At 36.1% G+C, this 20,556-nt stretch overlaps 1 protein-coding gene across 1 annotated transcript in view; it reads left to right on the plus strand.

Moving 5' to 3' along the window:
• The window catches only part of KIF11 (kinesin family member 11), a 45,801-nt gene that overhangs the window by 10,300 nt on the left and 14,945 nt on the right, over positions 1 to 20,556 (plus strand). The window contains exons 7-16 of the mRNA XM_087824452.1: positions 2,144 to 2,234; positions 3,571 to 3,813; positions 5,086 to 5,181; positions 11,784 to 11,872; positions 13,240 to 13,327; positions 14,393 to 14,581; positions 15,213 to 15,420; positions 16,350 to 16,522; positions 19,008 to 19,133; positions 19,618 to 19,776. Coding sequence (XP_087680578.1) covers positions 2,144 to 2,234; positions 3,571 to 3,813; positions 5,086 to 5,181; positions 11,784 to 11,872; positions 13,240 to 13,327; positions 14,393 to 14,581; positions 15,213 to 15,420; positions 16,350 to 16,522; positions 19,008 to 19,133; positions 19,618 to 19,776 — 1,462 coding nt within the window. The remainder of the gene's footprint in view (positions 1 to 2,143; positions 2,235 to 3,570; positions 3,814 to 5,085; positions 5,182 to 11,783; positions 11,873 to 13,239; positions 13,328 to 14,392; positions 14,582 to 15,212; positions 15,421 to 16,349; positions 16,523 to 19,007; positions 19,134 to 19,617; positions 19,777 to 20,556) is intronic.

A 20,556-nucleotide genomic window follows, 5' to 3' on the forward strand; every position in this document is an offset into this window, starting at 1 on the left:
TGTATAATTTAGGTCTCCTTTTTTAAAACGTAGACTGGAGTAAAGATCTCTTTTTATGCATGTATGGGATAAGAAGAAAGACATAATTAAAATTTTCAATACCAGAGTTGACATCTATGCTTAATTGCAATAATTGCACAATCTTAGATTAGGAATGGGTACATAATGGTAGAAAAACATGAAATGTATATTATGATATAGATTTATTGTTTATTTTTATATTTTCCCTTGTGCTTATGCCCTTTTTGGTATTTGTAAATAAGTTTTGTAAAAATGGTTTTTATTATAAAATTTTTCAAGTAATATGAAAGGCACAAATAAGAAAATTACCATATTCCCCACTATCAATGATATTAACAAGCAACGATGTTTACCAAATGTCATTGATACAGAAAGGAAAGATGTCTTTGGGTGTCTTATACAGTCATGAGCCACATAACAATGGTTGTTGACGTACCATATATATGACAGTGGTCCCATAAAATTATAGTGAGCTGAAAAATTGCTGTTACCTAGTGATGTCACAGCTGTCAAAAATGTAGAGTGAAAGCATTACTTGCCTGTTTCTGGTAATGCTGGTGTAAACAAACCTACTGTGTTTCCAGTTGCATAAAAGTATTAGCACATGCAATTATGGTAGTAGACTATACCATTTAGGTTTGTGTAAGTACACTCTGTGATGTTCAAATAACAATGAATTGCTTAATGATGGGTTTCTCAGAACATATCCCTGTCTTAGGCTGTGCATAACTATAATTTTTATATCCCTCAGATAAAAGCCAAATGTCACTATGTAGCATAAATACACTTTGGAACACTTTATAATCTGACAGTGATTATCTTGTAGTGTTTTGGTAATCATTGGTATTTACTATTTCTGCTGTTCAGGAAAGGAGTTACCTATTTTTTTTTTTTTAATGTGTCTTTTATTGATTTCAGAGAGGAAAGGCTAAAGAGAGAAACATCAATGGTGAGAGAGTCATTGATTGGCTGCCTCCTGCACGCCCTCCACTGGGGATTGATCCCGCGACCGGGGCATGTGCCCTGACCAGGAATTGAACCTCGATCTCCTGGATCCTAGGTCAATGCTCAACTGCTGAGCCACATTGGCCAGGCAGGAGTTACCTATTTCTGATGACATTTTCAAAGCAGAGCAGTGTAACAGTTGACAGTATGTGGGAGTAATCTGATGACTTGCCTGGTGCTGTTTGGATTTGTTATTGACATTTTAGATGGTTCTCATGAATAGGAAGATTGATTTGTAAGCCTTCCCCTCTGGTACACCAGGCAACTGTCCCAACCCTACCCTATATCCAGCTTTTAGAGGTGTCTGAGGATTCTAGTTCCTAAGTCTTTTAGGGTGTTTTTAGGTAGCTTCTTATTGTATTCTACAGGTAGTAGGTACAAGAAAGCAAAAACCTAATTGTTTTATCTACCTTCTGTCTTCCAAAATCTTATTGATATTTCCTGTCAGATCTTTTTTTTTTTTTTTTAAATATATCTTTATTGATTTCAGAGAGAGGAAAGGAGAGGGAGAGAGAGAGATAGAAACATCAATGATGAGCGAGTCATTGATCCACTGCAGCCCGCAACCCGGGCATTCCTGTTAGATCTTTTTAAAAATTTTTGTTTATTGATTTTTAGAGAGAGAAACATCAGTTTGTTGTTTCACTTATTTATGCATTTATTGGTTGATTCTTGTATGTGCCCTGACAGGGATCAAACCTCCAACCTAGATGTTTCGGGACAGTGCTCTGATCAACTGAGCTACTCAGCCAGGACAGATGCTATCTTTTTTTTTTTAATCCTCACCCGAGTATATTTTTTCATTGTTTTTCAGAGAGAGTGAAAGAGGGAGAGAGAGAGGGGGCAGAAACATCAATGTGAGAGAGACACATCGATTGGTTGCCTCCTGCACGCTCTCTGACCACGTGACTGGGGCCGAGGATCCAGCCTGCAACTGAGGATTGTGCCCTTGGCCAGAATCAAACACGGAACCTTTCAGTCCTTGGGCTGATGCTCTAACCGCTGAGCCAGACCGGCTAGAACAGATACTGTCTTTACTCTTGTGGATTTAGATCTTTCTTGGCTGTTTTCTATACTTTATAGAAAGCAAATAATATAATTTGATCTTATTTTCTAGTCGTTCCCACTCAGTTTTCTCTGTTACAATACATATGAAAGAAACTACAATTGATGGAGAGGAGCTTGTTAAAATTGGAAAGTTGAACTTGGTAAGCATCTACCTTAATACCACTGTTTCAGTCTTTTTGTTTTTTTACCCCAGTTTTATTGAGGTATAATTGACAAAATTATATATTTAAAGTGTACAACGTGGTGATTTGATATACATATACTTTTTAAATTTTAATTTCATTTATTTATTTTTAAATATATCTTTATTGATTTCAGAGAGAGGCAGGGAGAGGGGGAGAGAGAGGTGAAACATCAATGATGAGAGTCATTGATCAAGCCCATAACCTGTGTATGTGCCCTGACCGGGAATCGAACTGCGATCTCCTGGATCCTACCTAGGTCGATGCTCAACCGCTGATCCACGCCCGGCCGGGCATATACATATACTTTTTTAAAAATTGATTTTAGAGAGAGGATGGGAGAAAGACGTCAATGGAAGAGAGAAACATGGTTAGGCTGCCTCCTATCGGGGATTGAACCTGAAACCTGAGTATGTGCCCTGACCCGGAATTGAACCCACCACCTTTTGGTGTACGGGACAGTGCTCACATCAGCCAGGGTGATAAACATATACTTTGTAAAATGATTACTACCATCAGATTAACACATCTATTACCTCACATAATTACTATTATTTGGTGAGAAAACTTAAGATCCGCTCTCATAGCAAATTTCAGTATAGTATTATTAACTACTAGTGTATATCAGATCCCCAGAACTTACTCGCCTTATTACCAAAGTCTTTTACCCTTTGGCCAGCATCTCCTTATCTCCCCCATCTCTCTGCTCCTTATAACCATCATTCTACTCTCTGTTTTTAGGCATTCAACCCCCCGTACCCCCCCCTCAGATTCCACATATAAGTGAGATCATACAGTATTTGTCTTTTTGTCTTTCTCTGTCTGGCCTATTTCACTTAGCATAATGTCCTCTAGGTTCATCTATGTTGTTGTAAGTGGTAGAATTTTCTTTCTCATAGCTGAATTATATTTCATTGTTGTGTATATATCACATCTTTATCTATTCATCCATTGACAGACACTTAGGTTGTTTCCACGCTAGGCTTTTTGAATAATGCAATGGACAGGAGAGTGCAGATATCTGAGATACTAATTTCATTTGCTTCAGATATATATCCAGAAGTGGGATTCATAGTTCTATTCTATTTTATTCTTGATCCCCTCGTGGAGCAGCCTGAAGTTTTGTACTTCTAGACAATATTTTTGTAGTCACTGGGTTATTTGCTTTGTAGTGGGTTGTTAATTATGGAAAAATTATTTTGCTGGCTATTTAGTATATTATACATTATATGAGAATGAAAGTCTTTGAGTCTAAATCCAATAGACTGACAACCTGTTTTTTTTTAAATTCAAGGTTGATCTTGCAGGAAGTGAAAACATTGGCCGTTCTGGAGCAGTTGACAAGAGAGCTCGGGAAGCTGGAAATATCAACCAATCCCTGTTGACTTTGGGAAGGGTTATTACTGCTCTTGTAGAAAGAACACCCCATGTTCCTTACCGAGAATCTAAACTAACCAGAATCCTCCAGGATTCTCTTGGAGGACGTACAAGAACATCTATAATTGCAACAATTTCTCCTGCATCTCTCAATCTTGAGGTAAACCCTGTGAAAAGGATCTGAAAGCGTAGTAGCTGTAATTCTTAGTGAGCTATCACCTTTCTCCCTCTCTCTCTTCTTTCTCTCTCTTCTTTCTCTCTCTCTTCTTTCTCTCTCCTTTCTCTCTCTCTTTCTCTCTCTCTCTCTCCCTTCCTTCCCTCCCTCCCTCCCTCCCTCCCTCCCTCCCTCCCTCCCTCCCTCCCCCCTCCCCTCCCCTCCCCTCCTCCCCTCCCCTCCCCTCCCCTCCCCTCCCCTCCCCTCCCCTCCCCTCCCCTCCCCTCCCCTCCCCTCCCCTCCCCTCCCCTCCCCTCCCCTCCCCTCCCCTCCCCTCCCCTCCCCTCTCTTTCTCTCTCTTCTCTCTCTCTTTCTCTCTCTTTCTTTCTCTCCCTTTCTCTCCCTTTCTCTCTCTTTCTCTCTTTCTTTCTCTCTTTCTTTCTCTTTCTTCTCTCTCTCTCTTTCTATTTATTTGAGAGACAGAGAGGGAGAGGGGGCTGGGGAGGGAGAGAAAGAAACATCAATGTGATGGAGAAACATTGATCAGTTGCTTCCCATACACACCCTGACTGGATGTCGAACCTACAACCTAGGTATCTGCCCTGACTGGGGAATCAAACCCACAACCTTTTTGGTGTTCGGGACGATACTCCAACCAACTGAGCCACCTGGCTGGGGTGCTATCACATTATTTTAAAAGTTCTTTAATTGGCTTAATTCTGTACTATAATAAAAAGAATCTGGACATTGCATATGGACACATTTAGGAGGATACCACTGAAAAAGATGTCTTTCTCCTTCCTGGTAGAGTTTTTAATCTTAAAAAGCCAGTTGCTTATTGGCTTTTCCCCCCACATAGTCTTCAAAGAAAATTGCTGAGGACATTAGCATTATATGGTTACATGGAGTATAGAGATTTAATTGAGGTCAGGAGTGAGTTAAGGGAATGTTAGTGTTCTAGAAACTGGTTAGAGAGCAGTGAAGATGGATTTGGGTGTGTGGAAACAAGTGGGAAAACCAAAAGAGGCAGCAAAGATGGTACAATTGACTCTTATTTTATTGTAATAATCATCTACTTTAAATGGAATTAGAAAAGTTATAAGGTCTGTATCCCAAAAATATTTTTCTTGAGATATAATTCACATACCACAGAGCTGTGCAACCATCACCAGATTAGTTATAACCGTAAATTATTACTTATGAGTTGTTATATAGTATATTTTAGATAACAGAACTATATTATCATATTATCTTTAGTAATTGGCCTTTTCATCACAGGAAACTCTGAGTACATTGGAATATGCTCACAGAGCAAAGAACATACTGAATAAGCCTGAAGTCAACCAGAAACTAACCAAAAAAGCCCTTATTAAGGTAATTGTGAATTTTTTTGGAGTAATGTAATCTTTTTTGTTAAAAGATTTGTTAAATTGCCTGTGGTAAGGCTTCTCATCTAATGATATAAACTGAATACCTTGTATGTTAAAATATTTTTTCAAATGTTAATGTTTATTTCCAAGCTCTATTAAATCAGCAAAATTTGAAAATATTTACATTTACAAAATTTATTTATTACAGCTTGAGGTTACAATTACCATTATGTATAGTTACCGTACATTAGGGTATAATTACTGTAACATTCACCCATTGTAAGCCTACAATTTAATGATTTTGGTTCATTAAGATTCCATGTATTAGTGCAATCATATAGTGTTTGTCTGTCTCTAATTTATTTCACTTAGCATAATGCTCTCCAGGTCCACCCATGCTGTCAAAAAGGGTAAGATTTCTTTCCTTTTTACGGCAGAGTAGTATTCCATTGTGTAAATGCACCACAGCTTTTTTTTTTTAAATATATCTTTACTGATTTCAGTGAGAGGAAGGAAGAGGGGGGGGGGAGAGAGAGAGAGAGAAACATCAATGATGAGAGTCGTCATTGAACAGCTGCGTCCTGCATGCCTCCGACTGGGGATTGAGCCTGCAATCCGGGCATGGGATCCTGACTGGGAATCAAACCATGATCTTCTGGATCCTAGGTCAGTGCTCAACCTCTGAGCCACACCTGGCTGGGCAGACCACAGCTTTTTTTATCCACTCGTCTACTGATGGGACACATGGGCTTCTTCCAAATTTTGACTATTGTAAATAACACTGCAAAGAACATAGGGGTGCATATGTTTTTTCAAATTAGTGTTTTGGGTTTCTTCAGATAAACTCCCAGAAGTGGAATCACTGGGTCATAAGACAGTTCCATTTTTAAATTTTTGAGGTAACTCCATATGGCTTTCCACAGTGGCTGCACCAATCTGCATTCCCACCAACAGTGCATGAGGGTTCTCTTTTTTCCACATTCTTGCCAATACTTGTTTGTTGATTTATTGATAATAGCCATTCTGACAGGTGTGAGGTGATACCTTATATTGGCCATTTGCATGTCCTCTTTGGAGAAGTGTCTATTCACATCCTTTGCTCATTTTCTAATTGTATTATTTGTTTGTTTGGTGTTGAGTTTTATAAGTTATCAATAAATTTTGGATGTTAACCCCTTATCAGATGTATCATTGGTGAATATGTTCTCCCATTCAGTGGGTTGTATTTTCATTTTGTTGATAGTTTCCTTTGCTGTGCAAAAACTTTTTAGTTTGATGTAGTCCCATTTGTTTATTTTTTTCTTTTGTTTCCCTTGCCTAAGAAGATATATTAGAAAAAATATTGCTACCAGAAATGTCTTAGATTTTACTGCCTATGTTTTCTTCTAGGACTTTCATAGTTTCAAGTCTTAACATTAAGTCTTTAATCCATTTTGAATTTATTCTTGTGTATGGGGTAAGAAGATTGTCTAGTTTCATTTTTTTGTATGTACCTGTCTAATTTTCCCCAAACCATTATTGAATAGACTACTCCATTGTATGTTTTTGCCTCCTTTGTCAAATATTAGTTGACCATAAAGGCATGAGTTTATTTCTGGGCTCTCTGTTTCGTTCCATTGATCTATATGTCTGTTTTTATGCCACTACCATGCTGTTTTGATTACTGTGGCCTTGTAGTATAGTTTGATATCAGGTAGCATGATTCCTCCAATTTTGTTCTTCTTAAATTTGCTGAGGCTATTCGGGATCTTTTGTGGTTCCATATGCATTTTTAGAATATTGTTCTAATTCTGTGAAATTTACCATTGGTATTTTTTTTTTTTTTTTTAAATATATCTTTATTGATTTCAGAGGGAGGAAAGGAGAGGGAGAGAGAGATAGAAACATCAATGATGAGAGAGTCATTGATTGAGCCCACAATCCGGGCATGTGCCCTGACCGGGAATCGAACCCCGATAGCCTGGATCCTAGGTTGACGCTCAACCGCTGAGCCACGCCTGGCCGGGCATCTTCTTCTTTTTTTTTTTTTTTAATATGTCTTTATTGATTTCAGAGAGAGGAAAGGAGAAGGAGAGAGAGAGAAATATCAGTGATGAGAGAGTCATTGATCGGCTGCCTCCTGCACGCCCCTGACTAGGGATCGAGCCCACAACCCAGGCATGTGCCCTGACTGGGAATTGAACCCCAATCACCTGGATCCTAGGTTGATGCTCAACCTCTGAGCCATGTCCAGTCGGGCTACCATTGGTATCTTGATAGAAATTGTGTTGAATGTTTTGTTTTAATGGTATTAATCCTTCTTATCCATGAGCACAGTATATGCTTCCACTTATTTGTATCTTCATTTTCATTCTTCAGTGTCTTATAATTTTTTGAATACAGGTCTTTTAACTCTTTGGTTACATTTATTTTTAGGTATTTTTTTAAATAATTGTGAATGGGATTGTTTTTTTAGTTTCCCTTTTACATAGTTCATTATTGGTATATGAAAATGCAACTGACTTCTGGATATTTATTTTGTACCCTGCTACTTTACTGAATTCATTTTTCAGTTCTGATTGATTTTTGTTGGAATCTTTAGGGTTCTCTATATATAGTATCATCCATCTACAAATAATGACAGTTTTACTTGTTTTCCAATTTGGATGCCTTTTATTTCTTCTTCTTGTCTAATTGCTTGTGGCTAGGGCATCCAGTCCTATGGTGAAAGCAGACATCCCTATTTGTTTCTAATCTTAAGGGAAACACATGTAGTTTTTGCCCATTGAATATTATGCTGACTGTGGGTTTGTCATATATGGCTTTTGTTATGTTGAAGTATGTTCCCTCTATTCCCACTTTGCTGAGAATTTTTTATCATAAATGTGTGCTGGATTTTATCAAATGCTTTTTTCTGCATTTGCTGATACGATTGTATGGTTTTTATCCTTCATTTTGTTTATGTGGTGTATCACATGAATTGATTTGCAGATACTGTACCAACTTTGCATTCCCAGAATAAATCACACTTGATCATGATGTATAAGTTTTTTAATGTATTGCTGGATCTGGCTTGCTAATATTTTGTTGAGTGTTTTAGCATCTATGTTCATCAGGGATATTGGCCTATAATTTTTTTTCTTTGTACTGTCTTTATCTGGTTTTGGAATTAGGATAATGCTATTCTCATAAGATGAGTTTGGGAGTCTTCCCTCGTCTCAAATTTTTTGGAATAGTTTGAGAAGCATAGGTATTCTTTGAATGTTTGGTAACATTTCCCTTGAAGCCATCTGGTCCAGGACTTTTGTTGGTTGTTTTTTGATTATTGCTTCAATTTCACTAGTTGTAATCTATCTGCCCAGATTCTATGATTTTTCCTGATTCAGTTTTTGATGATTGTATATTTCTAGGAATTTATCCATTTCTTCCAGATTGTCCAATTTGTTGGCATATAGTTGTTCATAATATTTTCTTACAATTCTTTGTATTTCTTTGTATTTGGTTTCAGTTGTTACTTTTCTTCTTTCATTTCTGATTTTATTTGAGTTCCCTTTTTCTTGATGAGTCTGGTTAAAGATTTGTCACTCTTGTTTATCTTTTCAAAGAACCAACTCTTGGTTTCATTGATCTGTTATATTGTTTTTTAAGCCTCTATTTCATTGATTTCTGTTCTGATCTTTATCATTTCCTTCCTTATATTAACTTTGGGCTTTGTTGTTCTTTTTCTGGTTCCTTTAAGTGTAAAATAAGATTGTTTATTTGAGATTTTTCTTGTTTCTTGTAATAGGCATGTAATGCTATGAATTTCCCTCAGGACTGCTTTTGCTGTGTCTTATGGATTTTGGGTTATTTTCTCATTTTCATTGGTTTCACAGTATCTTTTGATTTCTTCCTTGATCTCATTGTTAACCCATTCATTGTTTAGTAACCTGCTATTTAGCCTCAATGTGTTTGTGTGTTTTTCAGTTAGGAAAGATGCTTGATATAATTTCAATCTTCTGAAGTTTATTGAGACTTCTTTTGTGTCCTAACATTTGGTCTATCCTAGAAAGTATTCCATGTGCACTTGGAAAGAATGTATATTCTGCTGCTTTGGGGTGAAATGCTCTGAAGGTATCAATTAAATCCATCTGATTTAGTATGTCATTTAATGCCACTGTTTCCTTGTTGATTTTCTGTTTGGAAGATCTATCCATTGATGTCAGTGGGGTGTTAAAATCCCCTACTATGACTGTGTTACTGTCAATCTCTGCCTTTATGTCCATCAAGATTTGCTTTACATATTTAGATGCTCCTATGTTGGGTACATAAATGTTTACAAGGATTCTATCCTCTTTTTGCATTGCCTCTTTTATCAATACATAGTGTCCTTTGTCTCTTACTATAGCCTTTGTTTTAAAATCTATTTTGTCAGATATAAGTATTGCTACCCCAGCTTTTTTCCCCTTTATATTTGCATAAAATGTCTTTTTCCATCCCTTTACTTTTCATGTTTTTCTTTTGTTCTTCGGTGGGTCTCTTGTAGACAGCATATATATATTGGTCTTGTTTACAATTTAATGATTTTGAGTACCTTTATAGAGTTGTGCAACATCACCACAATCTAGTTTTAGAAAATTCCTATCACTCTGTAAAGTTTCCTTTGCTATTAGTCAACCACTGATCTGCTTTCTGTTTATATATAGATTTCTCTTTTCTGGACATTTCCTATAAATGGAATCATACAATGTTTAGTGTTTTCCATCTGACTTCTTTCCCTTGGCATAACATTTGGGCTTCATCTATGTTGTAGCATGTATCAACAGACTATTTGTTTATATTGCTAAATAATATTCCATTATATGATTAATATCACATTTTGTCTATTCTGGTTGATGGACATTTGGATTATTTCCAGTAATGCTACTATGAACATTTTCATCTAAGTCTTTGTGTTGATGTGTTTTTATTTCTCTTGGGTAGATATCTACTGGTTTAATTTCTGGGTTGCATAATAAGTTTATGTTTAGCTCTTTAAGAAACTTTTTCAAAGTGGTTGTACCACTTTTATTTTTTAAAATTTTTATTTTTCCACTTAGTAACTACTTTTTATTTAGTTTTAATATATTTTTTGAAATTTATCTTAATTGTTGAAAGTATTAACAGATGCCCTCCATTTTCCCTCCGCTGCCCCCCTCTACCCAGCTCCCACCCCACCCCAGGCCTTTACCACACTGTTGTCTGTGTCCATGGGTTATGCATCTATGTATATAATTTTTTTGATTAATCTCTTCTTGCCCCCAGTGGTTGTACCACTTTAAATTTTTATTGATGGTATTGAGAGTGCAATTTCTCTACATCCTCTCCAATGCTTGTAAACAGTCTTATCTTTTTTTAAAAATGTGTTTTTACTGATTTTAGAGAGGAAGAGGAAGGGAGAGATAGAAACATCAATGAGAAAGAACCGTTGATGCCTCCTGCACGCCTCCTACTGGGGATCGGGCCTGCAACCTGGGCATGTGCCCTGACTAGGAATCGAACCTCGATCTTTTGGATCCTAGGTTGATGCTCAACCCCTGAACCATGCCGGCCAGACTCCATTGATTTTTTTTTTTTTTTTTTTTAGAGAGAGAGTGGAAGGGAGGGAAGGAAAGAGAGAATGAAAGAGGGAGGGAGAGGAAGAGAGAAACATTTGATGTGAGAGAGACAGATTGATGGGTTGTCTCCCTCATGCACCCTGACCGGGGCAGGGATCAAACCTGCAACCCAGGTACGTGCCCTTGACCAGAAATTGAACACGAGACATTTTGGTGTGCAGGTCGACACAAACCACTGAGCAACACCAGCCGGGGCTATTTGACAGTTTTGAGAATAAATGCATTAGTTTTCTAGCTCTTTTTTCTTTTGTCCTCACCCAAGGATGGCTTTTTATTGATTTTTATTTTTAGAGAGAGAAACATCAATCAGTTGCCTCTCATACATGCCCTGACCGGGGGGGGGGGGGGTATTGAACCAGCAAGCTAGGTATGTGCTTTGGAATCAAACCCACAACCTTCTGGTGTCCTGGATGATACTCCAACAAATTGAGCCACCTGGCCAGGGTGGTTTTCTACCTTTCTTAATGTCATTATAAACTCATGGACTTAAAAATATTTGTGTTAACCCATTGTAGTTTTTATCCTGACTGATATTCAAATTGTTACTCCTTTGATAGGTGGTGACCTCTGCAAATGAGTTATTGAGTCCTTTTCTTTAGCCTAAGTTTTTTTAGCTCCCTATTTTGTTTGACAAAATGTTACAGGCTCATCTTGAATGTTTCATGCCCCAATCCTAGAGTCAGACACTTCTCTAATGAATTCTGGGTTTTTTTTAGTGTGAAATGCTATTTGGAGACCAACCTGGGTACTGGAGGTTGGGTTTGTTTTTTTAAGTCGTGTATTTTTATAATGAGTACATTAAAGGATCTTTGAAAGCTGTTGCAAGACTTTATTCTGTACAGATTAATATTGAAAAGTATGGTTATGACTTTTTATCAAACATTTTTATGTTTTAAAACACATAAAAGGGCTAACTTTATTTTTTATATTCTCTCTAAACTGAATTTTAAAAAAGTTCTAAATTGACACCTACAACGTTCTTCTTGTGTAGGAATATACAGAAGAGATAGAGCGTCTGAAACGAGATCTTGCTGCAGCCCGTGAAAAAAATGGAGTGTATCTTTCTGAAGAGAATTTTAGGTAAGCCCTTAGCTATGGAAATTAATTTCCAAGAATAAGTATTTTCTGATAACAGGCTGTTGGAAGTAAAATTTACTTATTTGACAGTAAATAGAATCTTTATTTGTAGTTCTTTTTACAAATGCCTTTTTTCTCTTTTGACATTAATAGGTACTTATCAAACAGTTTAAAAATTTTTTTATAACTTTATTTTTTTAGAATTTTTAAAATTGATTTCAGAGAGAGGAAGGGAGAGGGAGAAAGACTTGATATAAGAAAAGCATTTCAAACTTCCCATTCTACATAAAAGACCCATTTCCAATAAAGAACTAATACAGTTAATCAAGACTGTTAGAACTAATTCTCTTCTTACACCTCAGTTGTAGCTTTTCTGTTTGTTTGTTGTTGTTTTAAATATATCTTTATTAATTTCAGGGAGAGGAAGGAAGAGGGGGAGAGAGAGAGATCGAAACATCAATGATGAGAGAATCATTGATCGGCTGCCTCCTGCACATCCCCCACTGGGGATCGAGCCCGCAACCTGGGCATGTGCCCTGACTGGGAATCGAACTGTGATCTGGATCCTAGGTCGATGCTCAACTGCTGAGTTACGCCCGGCCAGGCTAGCTTTTCTGTTAATCAATATCTCTCGCTAATAATTTGAGGAAATTTGCACTCACAAAAAGAATCTCTGTCATTTAGCACAGTGTGGAATAGGAAATTGATGGTAGTTATGAAGGATCTGAAAGATAGAAGAATACAAAAGACAATACTCACTTCTGACACTTGCTAGTGCTCAAGAAATCAGAGGCCCATTAAAGTGGACCAGAATTATCTGGTCCAAAATATCAGGAGTGCTGAGGCCGAGGAACTTGAGTTAGAGACTGATCCTTTGCTCTCTGAGGATTTTTGTGGTGGTGGGATAGTGGCACATGTGTTGAGGTATATTTCGGTATGATAGGCGGTGAGAGGTGTAATTGCTCTGTCTACATACTTTAATTCTGTTGTCCAGCTCTGTGTCTTATTTATGTTCCATATTCCTGATTACAGACACTTAGGTTGTATTCCCCTCACCTTTATTTTATGTGAGTTATATTCCTCTGTTAGCTTTGTTGCTTTTCAAATTTTATATACACACATTTTTTTCACCTTATAGGTAGGGATTCTCAGTTTCAAAATGGAGATAACAGGAAAAACAATTATTAAGGACAAAGAATACATTTGCTTTTTGTAATTTGTATTTATTGCTTATTGATACCTAGGCATCCTTATCATGATAGTGACAGATGGTAAAGCTGATGTGTAACTGCCACAATTGTGTTAGAATAAACTGTATAGGAATTAGGAAAAAATACTTATAGTTAAATTCATATTAAACTTTATTTTAGAGCTATGAATGGAAAACTAACTGTTCAAGAAGACCAGATTGTAGAATTGATTGAAAAAATTGGTGCCCTTGAGGAGGAGCTAAGTAGGGTAAGCATTCCAAACAATATTGAATGGTATGTAAAAAGCAAATATTTAAAGAAAACTTTAGAATGTGAGGGACCTGATATTTTTTCTTTAAGATTTCTTTCTTGTTGATCCATATACTGAAAGTAAGTTGTACCATAATTTTATCATCATTCGTAATGAAGAAACTATTTTTAAAATTTATTTATTTATTTATTTATTTATTTATTTATTTATTTATTTATTTATTTATTTTCGAGAGAGGAAGAGGGGAGAGAGAGACAGAGAGAAATTGATTTGTTGTTCTACTTATGTGTGCATTCATTGGTTGCTTCCTGTATGTGCCCTGACTAGAATCGAACCTGCAACCTTGGCGTATCAGGACGACGATCTAACCAACTGAGCTATCCAGCCATAACAGAAACTATTTTGACACTTACATTAATGCAACATTGCAAGAAATTAACTGAATTATGCAATTTAAAAATATATATATATTGATTTCAGAGAGAGGAAGGGAGAAGGAGAGAAACATGAATGATGAGAGAGTCATTGATCGGCTGCCTCCTGCACGCCCCTGACTGGGGATCGAGCTTGCAACCTGGGCATGTGCCCTGACTGGGAATCGAACCATGATCTAGATCCTAGGTCGATGCTCAACCACTGAGCCACACTTAGCTGGGCCGAATTATGCAATTTTATTGTTTAAGCTAAATGGAGAATACAGAGACATTTTCATTAATGTGTTTATCAGATGAGGGAATGTGACTTTGGGAATAAACAGATGTTGAATAACTAAAATGTAAAGACCTGATCTTTCTGTGCCACCCTCACACTGGCAGTGTTGGATAAATCCTAAAGAATTAATACCACTACACTAAACCTGTTGTTTGTTTTTAGTTAACTTATAGGAAGAAACCAGATACCATGTAAAATGTGCTAACCTACCTGGTAACTTACAACTTGTTACAGTTTTACATGGAAGTAATTTGTTTAGCTCTTCTAATACTATATTATGGACCAGCCAGGTGTCTCACCAACCAGTTCAGCATTTTTAATTCTTAAAGATGTTTAATGTGTTATATTTAGGTTACGGAATTGTTCATGGACAATAAAAATGAACTTGACCAGTGTAAATCTGACCTGCAAAATAAGTCACAGGAGCTTAAAACCACTCAAAAACATTTACAAGAAACTAAATTACAGCTTGTTAAAGAAGAGTATGTCACATCAGTTTTGGAAAGTACTGAGGAGAAACTTCATGATGCTGCCAGCAAGGTTTGTCCTTTGTTTTGATTGTACTTGGATTAGAGAAATTAGAGAATGGATAGAAGTAACTTACTTTGCTGTATGTAGCATTAGTTATAAAATTCTATTTATTTGTCTCAAATGACATTTCTGTTGATTTAAAAAATGTTATTTTACTATTTCACCTACATTTTCCTCACTGGAGATGCTAACTTAAAAAAAAGCTTCCAGAAGTTTTGGAAGTAGAGCGTAACTTTAATATACTTTGTGGACATTTAAAATAATGATGTAATACTTTTTCCTGTGGTAATGATTGAAAGTAATCAGTCATCAAGAATTTAGTATCTTCTAATGATGGAAGATACTGAAAGTATTTAATTTTTTATTAGGTGTACTTGTGAGGAAATAGGAGCACACAGTAATCAAAAAACTTGTGGGGGCATGTAATTACTATAATTGGCAAAATCAGTTTTCCTTGCCTAGATTCTGGATAGGGGAGGGAAATAAACATTCCTAGATAAATTAGCATGAGTTTAAAATTTTCTTCTGATACAATATATAAAACTTGCAAGTTCTCATTGGAGAAATACTTATGTAGCACAGATATTTTCTTAGCTTTTGTCATATCCATCTTGTCAACATTTATTTTTTAAAATCATAGTTGCTTAACACAGTTGAAGAAACTACAAAAGATGTATCTGGTCTCCATTCCAAACTGGATCGTAAGAAGGCAGTTGATCAGCACAATGCAGAAGCTCAGGATATTTTTGGCAAAAATCTGAATAGTCTGTTTAATAGTATGAAAAAATTAATAAAAGATGGCAGCTCAAAACAGAAGACCATGCTGGAAGTTCACAAGACCTTGTTTGGTAAGTTCAAGCTTTTCTAATTATTCTAGTTTTTGTGTGTTTAGTGTGAGACTAATTTTGAAACTGATAGTTTAATATCATAAACTAGTTCCCTCCAGTGCATACACTATCTGTTCAGTCTAGGGATTAATGCTTTCACTGCGTTTGAATTAAAACAAATCTTACTGGGTCTTCCCACGCCCCCCCTCCGTTTTCTAGAAAATAACTTACATTTATTGAACAGTAACTAAGTGTATAAACTTTAGAAGTCCCTTTAACCCTCACCCTTTTCCATTCTCCATAGATAGTACTGTTAAAGTTCTTGAGTTTCCTTCTAGAAATTTTCTGTATATAAACATTTTCTTTTTTTCCTTCTTTTGAGAATGTATATCTTTAATGTTTGTTGTATTGTCAGAATGTATGTATTATTTTAACCAAACCATTGTTGTTATCTTCATTTAGGGAAGAAAGACACCTCTTAAGTATTAGTTTATTATGAAAGTATTACTCTCATTATAGAAAATTTGGGAGAAGCAGAAATGTAAAAATTGTTTTAAATCACCTAGAGTCTAGTCATTCTAAGCCAACTGCTATAAATTTTATTGATTTCTAGTTTCTCCTTTCTTCTATAATCCCCTTTACCTGCTGTAATCCTGAATATTACTTTTAGTTAGAGATTAATTTTAGAATATTTGAATTCTTGGTTTACTGTGAGTTATAGGTATGGACGTGATATACCTACAGAAATGTCAAGTGCTTACAGAATACTGTAGAACAAATATAATTTATATTTAAAATATTTCCTTGCTTATATAGTGAGACAATTATGTTAAGCTTATTTGTTATGACAGACTTCCACAACAGGGATGTGATATTGCCACCTCTTGTAGGTGGTTCTAACTGTATTTAAATATGTTTATGTTATAAAGTTTACTTTTTTTTTTGTATAGGTAACCTGATATCTTCCAGTGTTTCTGCATTGGATACCATTTCTACAACAGCACTTGGATCTCTCACATCTATTCCAGAAAATGTGTCTACACATGTTTCTCAGATTTCTAATATGATATTAAAAGAACAGTCACTAGCAGAAGAAAGTAAAACTGTACTTCAGACATTGATTGTTAGTAAATATTTTAAAGTATTTTTGAAGGGTTACATTTGTTAAGTCTTTAAAACAATGTTAACTGTTATTTCATCTTAGCTTTACTACACACAGTGATAAACATAACACTTTAAGAGAGTAGGTTTATATTTTAAAGACAAATATCTCCACTGCTTTCCCCTCCCCTCCCCTCCCCTCCCCTCCCCTCCCCTCCCCTCCCCCTCCCCTCCCCTCCCCTCCCCTCCCCTCCCCTCCCCTCCCCTCCCCTCCCCTCCCCTCCCCTCCCCTTTTCTCTTTTCTTTTCTTTTCTTTTCTTTTCTTTTCTTTTCTTTTCTTTTCTTTTCTTTTCTTTTCTTTTCTTTTCTTTTCTTTTCTTTTCTTCTTTTCTTTTCTTTTCTTTTCTTTTCTTTTCTTTTCTTTTCTTTTCTTTTCTTTTCTTTTCTTTAATATATCTTTATTGATTTCAGAGAGAGGAAGGGAGAGGGGGAGAGAGAGATAGAAACATCAATGATGAGAGAGTCATTGATCAAGCCCGCAACCGGGCATGTGCCCTGACCGGGAATCAAACCCCGAGCGCCTAGATTCCAGGTCAACGCTCAACCGCTGAGCCACGCCCGGCCAGGCTCCACTGCTTTTCTTTCCCAGAAAGATTAATTTCCAAATGCATATAACTAACCTTTGAAACTTTTTTCACTTATATCTTGCAACATTAAGAGCAGGAGTTATAAGCCTTCTAGTAACTAAGAAAGGTAGGTCATCTCCAGATGAATTCAAGGGACCCATGACTTACCGGCTGGCTCAGAAATAGGTAAATGATTCTTTCTTTGCCAAGGGTCCTGAAATGGTCCTACTGATGTTATACTGACTCAACCAGAAGGAGCTATTAAGTGGTTAATTTTAAAACTACAGTAATACAAAGAACTTATATGCATATATGCATAACCCAAGGAAACAGACAGTAGTGTAGCGAGGGTCTGGGGAGGGGGCTGGGGTGAGGTGGAATGGGTCAATGGGGAGAAAAAGAGACAACTGTAATATTTTGAACAATTAAAAAAACCCACTACAGTAATATAGCAACATGTGCAAGAAAAATAATTTAGACTATAGAATTCTAGAAACACATAAAACTGTTTGTGAGGTCAAGTCTGTGATCAAGCTTTTCTGGGCCATAACTGTAAGGTTCTTTTTCATAGTTCTATAGAAGTCATTCATCTGCACTTAATAGTACCTCCTCCATACCTGATTTGTATATACTCTATTTGTAATTGTATGATTTATTTAGGAAGTTTTTGGCCGTATCACTTTGTTTTCTTTGTGCACGCTCTCTGCCTCTCTTTTTTGAGTTAATATTTGTTGAACATTTTCCAAGTAGATACTACAAATGTTAGCTGGCACTCTGTCTAGAATCAGTGTTTATATGACATTATTTGATAGATTTCTTTCATCACCCAAATTTGATAGAATTAAAAGATGCAGTCAGTACTAACCTTTTAGAAATTGATTCATTCAATAATCTGTGCTTATTAAAAATGTCTTCTGCCCGGCTGGGCGTAGCTCAGTGGTTGAGCGTCGACCTAGGATCCAGGCTGTCAGGGTTCGGTTCCCGGTCAGGGCACATGGCCGGGTTGCAGGCTAGGCAGCCGATCAGTGACTCTCTCATCATTGATGTTTCTATCGCTCTCTCTCCCTCTCCTTTCCTTTCTCTGAAATCATTAAAGAGATTTTTTTTAAAAAAAGTCTTCCTACCAAGTTATATGCCAAGTTAAAAGCATTGCTTGAGTCAGAGATGACTGCTGTTCCCACAGAATGAGTTGAAATTGGAATGATAGTACTTTCCCAATGAATACCGGTAGTCTTTTCTTAAGTATTTACTAATAATTTCTGTTATAGTTTCTCACTCTTGCCCTAGTGAAAGGAGCTTAGGTCAGAATTCTTTTTTCTTTAAAAAAAAATTCTCAATCCACACTACATTTTCAACTTCCCATAGACCTTGACAAGAACAAGAACCTGACAAATTCTTCTGATACAGTAGGATATAAGTCACGAGGTCTTCTAAGTTAAATACCTCCAGCCCAAAGCCTACTTTTGAAGGCTATTTGATTTCAGCCTTGATGATTAGTAACCTAAACTTACTTGAAATTTGTTGTGTTAAAATGTACTTGTAGGCTTTTTTAAATTTCCTTTGTTTGCAATACTGAAATTTTATCAAATGAGTGTCATTTTCCCCTCTTCTGAGTTCTTCTGACTTTTGTTGCATTAGACTGTTAGAAATCTGTTGTACAGTAAGTGATCATTTTCTTGATTACTATAGGCAGGATTCAGTGACTTATGCAGAATATAAACTCCAGTAACAAATAGGCTGTAAAAAATAGAAAATGGATACTTAAACTTTTAATATGTATGTGTTTAATTAACAAAGTATTTTAGATATTTAACCAGTCAGGTTTATGGAAGTGAAAATACTAATTTTTAAAGATGTGTTTGTTTTTATTTTTAAAACCAGAATGTACTTAAGAGTGACCTTCTGAGTTCACTGGAAACAATTTTATCTCCCACTGTGTTGGCTATACTGAAAATCAATAGTCAACTAAAGCATATTTTCAAGACTTCACTGACAGTGGCTAATAAGGTAACAAATATTATCTCCAAATCGAATTGTTGTTTAAGAAAAAAACTATCTGAAGCCACACCTGGAGATTTGTCTACATGCAAAACCCATGAGTTCTGAGAAGGAATGTAGAACAGGGAAGAGATAAGATGCTGTCTGCCATTGATGTAGTTAGCAGATCATGGCTAAGAAAAATGAGAGGGAATGATAAAGATAAATGTTTAAGTTTGCAGAGTTACATATACTGTGCTATCATATGATGGATGAGGAAGATAATATACCTACATGTGTGTACATATATGCCTAATTTACATAAAATGGCTCTGGAAGTGTTTAAAAATGGTAGCAATCATTTCAGGTGGGAGTGGGACTGGGGTTCTAGACGCTGGAGAGAAAAATGGGACTTTGCGTACTGTTTTTTACCTTTTCTATTTTGTATGTGTTAAAAAAAAATAAAAACAAACATACTTTTTTTTAATTTAAAAAAAATTTTTTTTCTTCAAAGATAGAAGACCAGAGAAAGGAAATGGATGACTTTCTCAGTACATTGTGTGACAATCTACATGAACTACAAGAAAATACGATTTCTTCCTTGGCTGAATCACAGAAGCTATGTGACAGTTTAACAGAAGACCTAAAGACAATGAAGAAAATCCATTCACAGGTATCTTATTTAGGTGATTTTGGGAGTGTAAAAAGAAAATTTTATGATCTTTAACTTGATAATCCCTGGTATACAATCTGAATGCTATATAACTAATTTAGAAACCTGAAAATACCAAAGCCACCATTGCTTATAACAGTAATTAATGTAAAATAATTGAGAACACTTTTCTTGATCAGTTAATATTTGACGATTTGCTACATGTGGAACCCTATGCTAAAGCACAATAAGACAAACAAGACAGTCCTTTCCTCACACCACAATGAATGGTGATGCTGGAAAAACATACCTTTGGGGGTACAATTAGGAGAAAATGGTTATGGGACTTTGAATGAACATGTGTCTACATTGTAACTTGATAAATTACTTTTTTATGGTAACATGGATACTCTCATATACTATTTCCTGCTTTCCTCTTACTATTTCTGTCTCATTGATGTAAGACATTTAAATTGTAGTAAATTAATGCAGTTCTTAATTTTTAATAATTGATTATAAATGTAATTCATGACTTATCTTCCTCCATGTAAACTATTCCTTAGTATATGAGCCTTTAAACCAAAACCAAACCTTCAAATCAAGAAAGTCATAATCTAGCCCTAGCCTGTTTGGATCAGTGGTTAGAGCGCTGGCCCGCTGACTGAAGGGTCTCAGGTTCAGTTCCAACCAAGAGCACATACCTTGGTTGCAGGCTCTATCCCCTGCCCTGGTTGGGGTTCATGGGGGAGGCAACCAGTCAATGTATTTCTCTCACATTGATGTTTCTCTCTCTCTCCCTTC

The sequence above is a fragment of the Miniopterus natalensis genome, chromosome 14 (genome assembly GCF_054644295.1).
Source record: "Miniopterus natalensis isolate mMinNat1 chromosome 14, mMinNat1.hap1, whole genome shotgun sequence".
NCBI lineage: Eukaryota > Metazoa > Chordata > Mammalia > Chiroptera > Miniopteridae > Miniopterus > Miniopterus natalensis.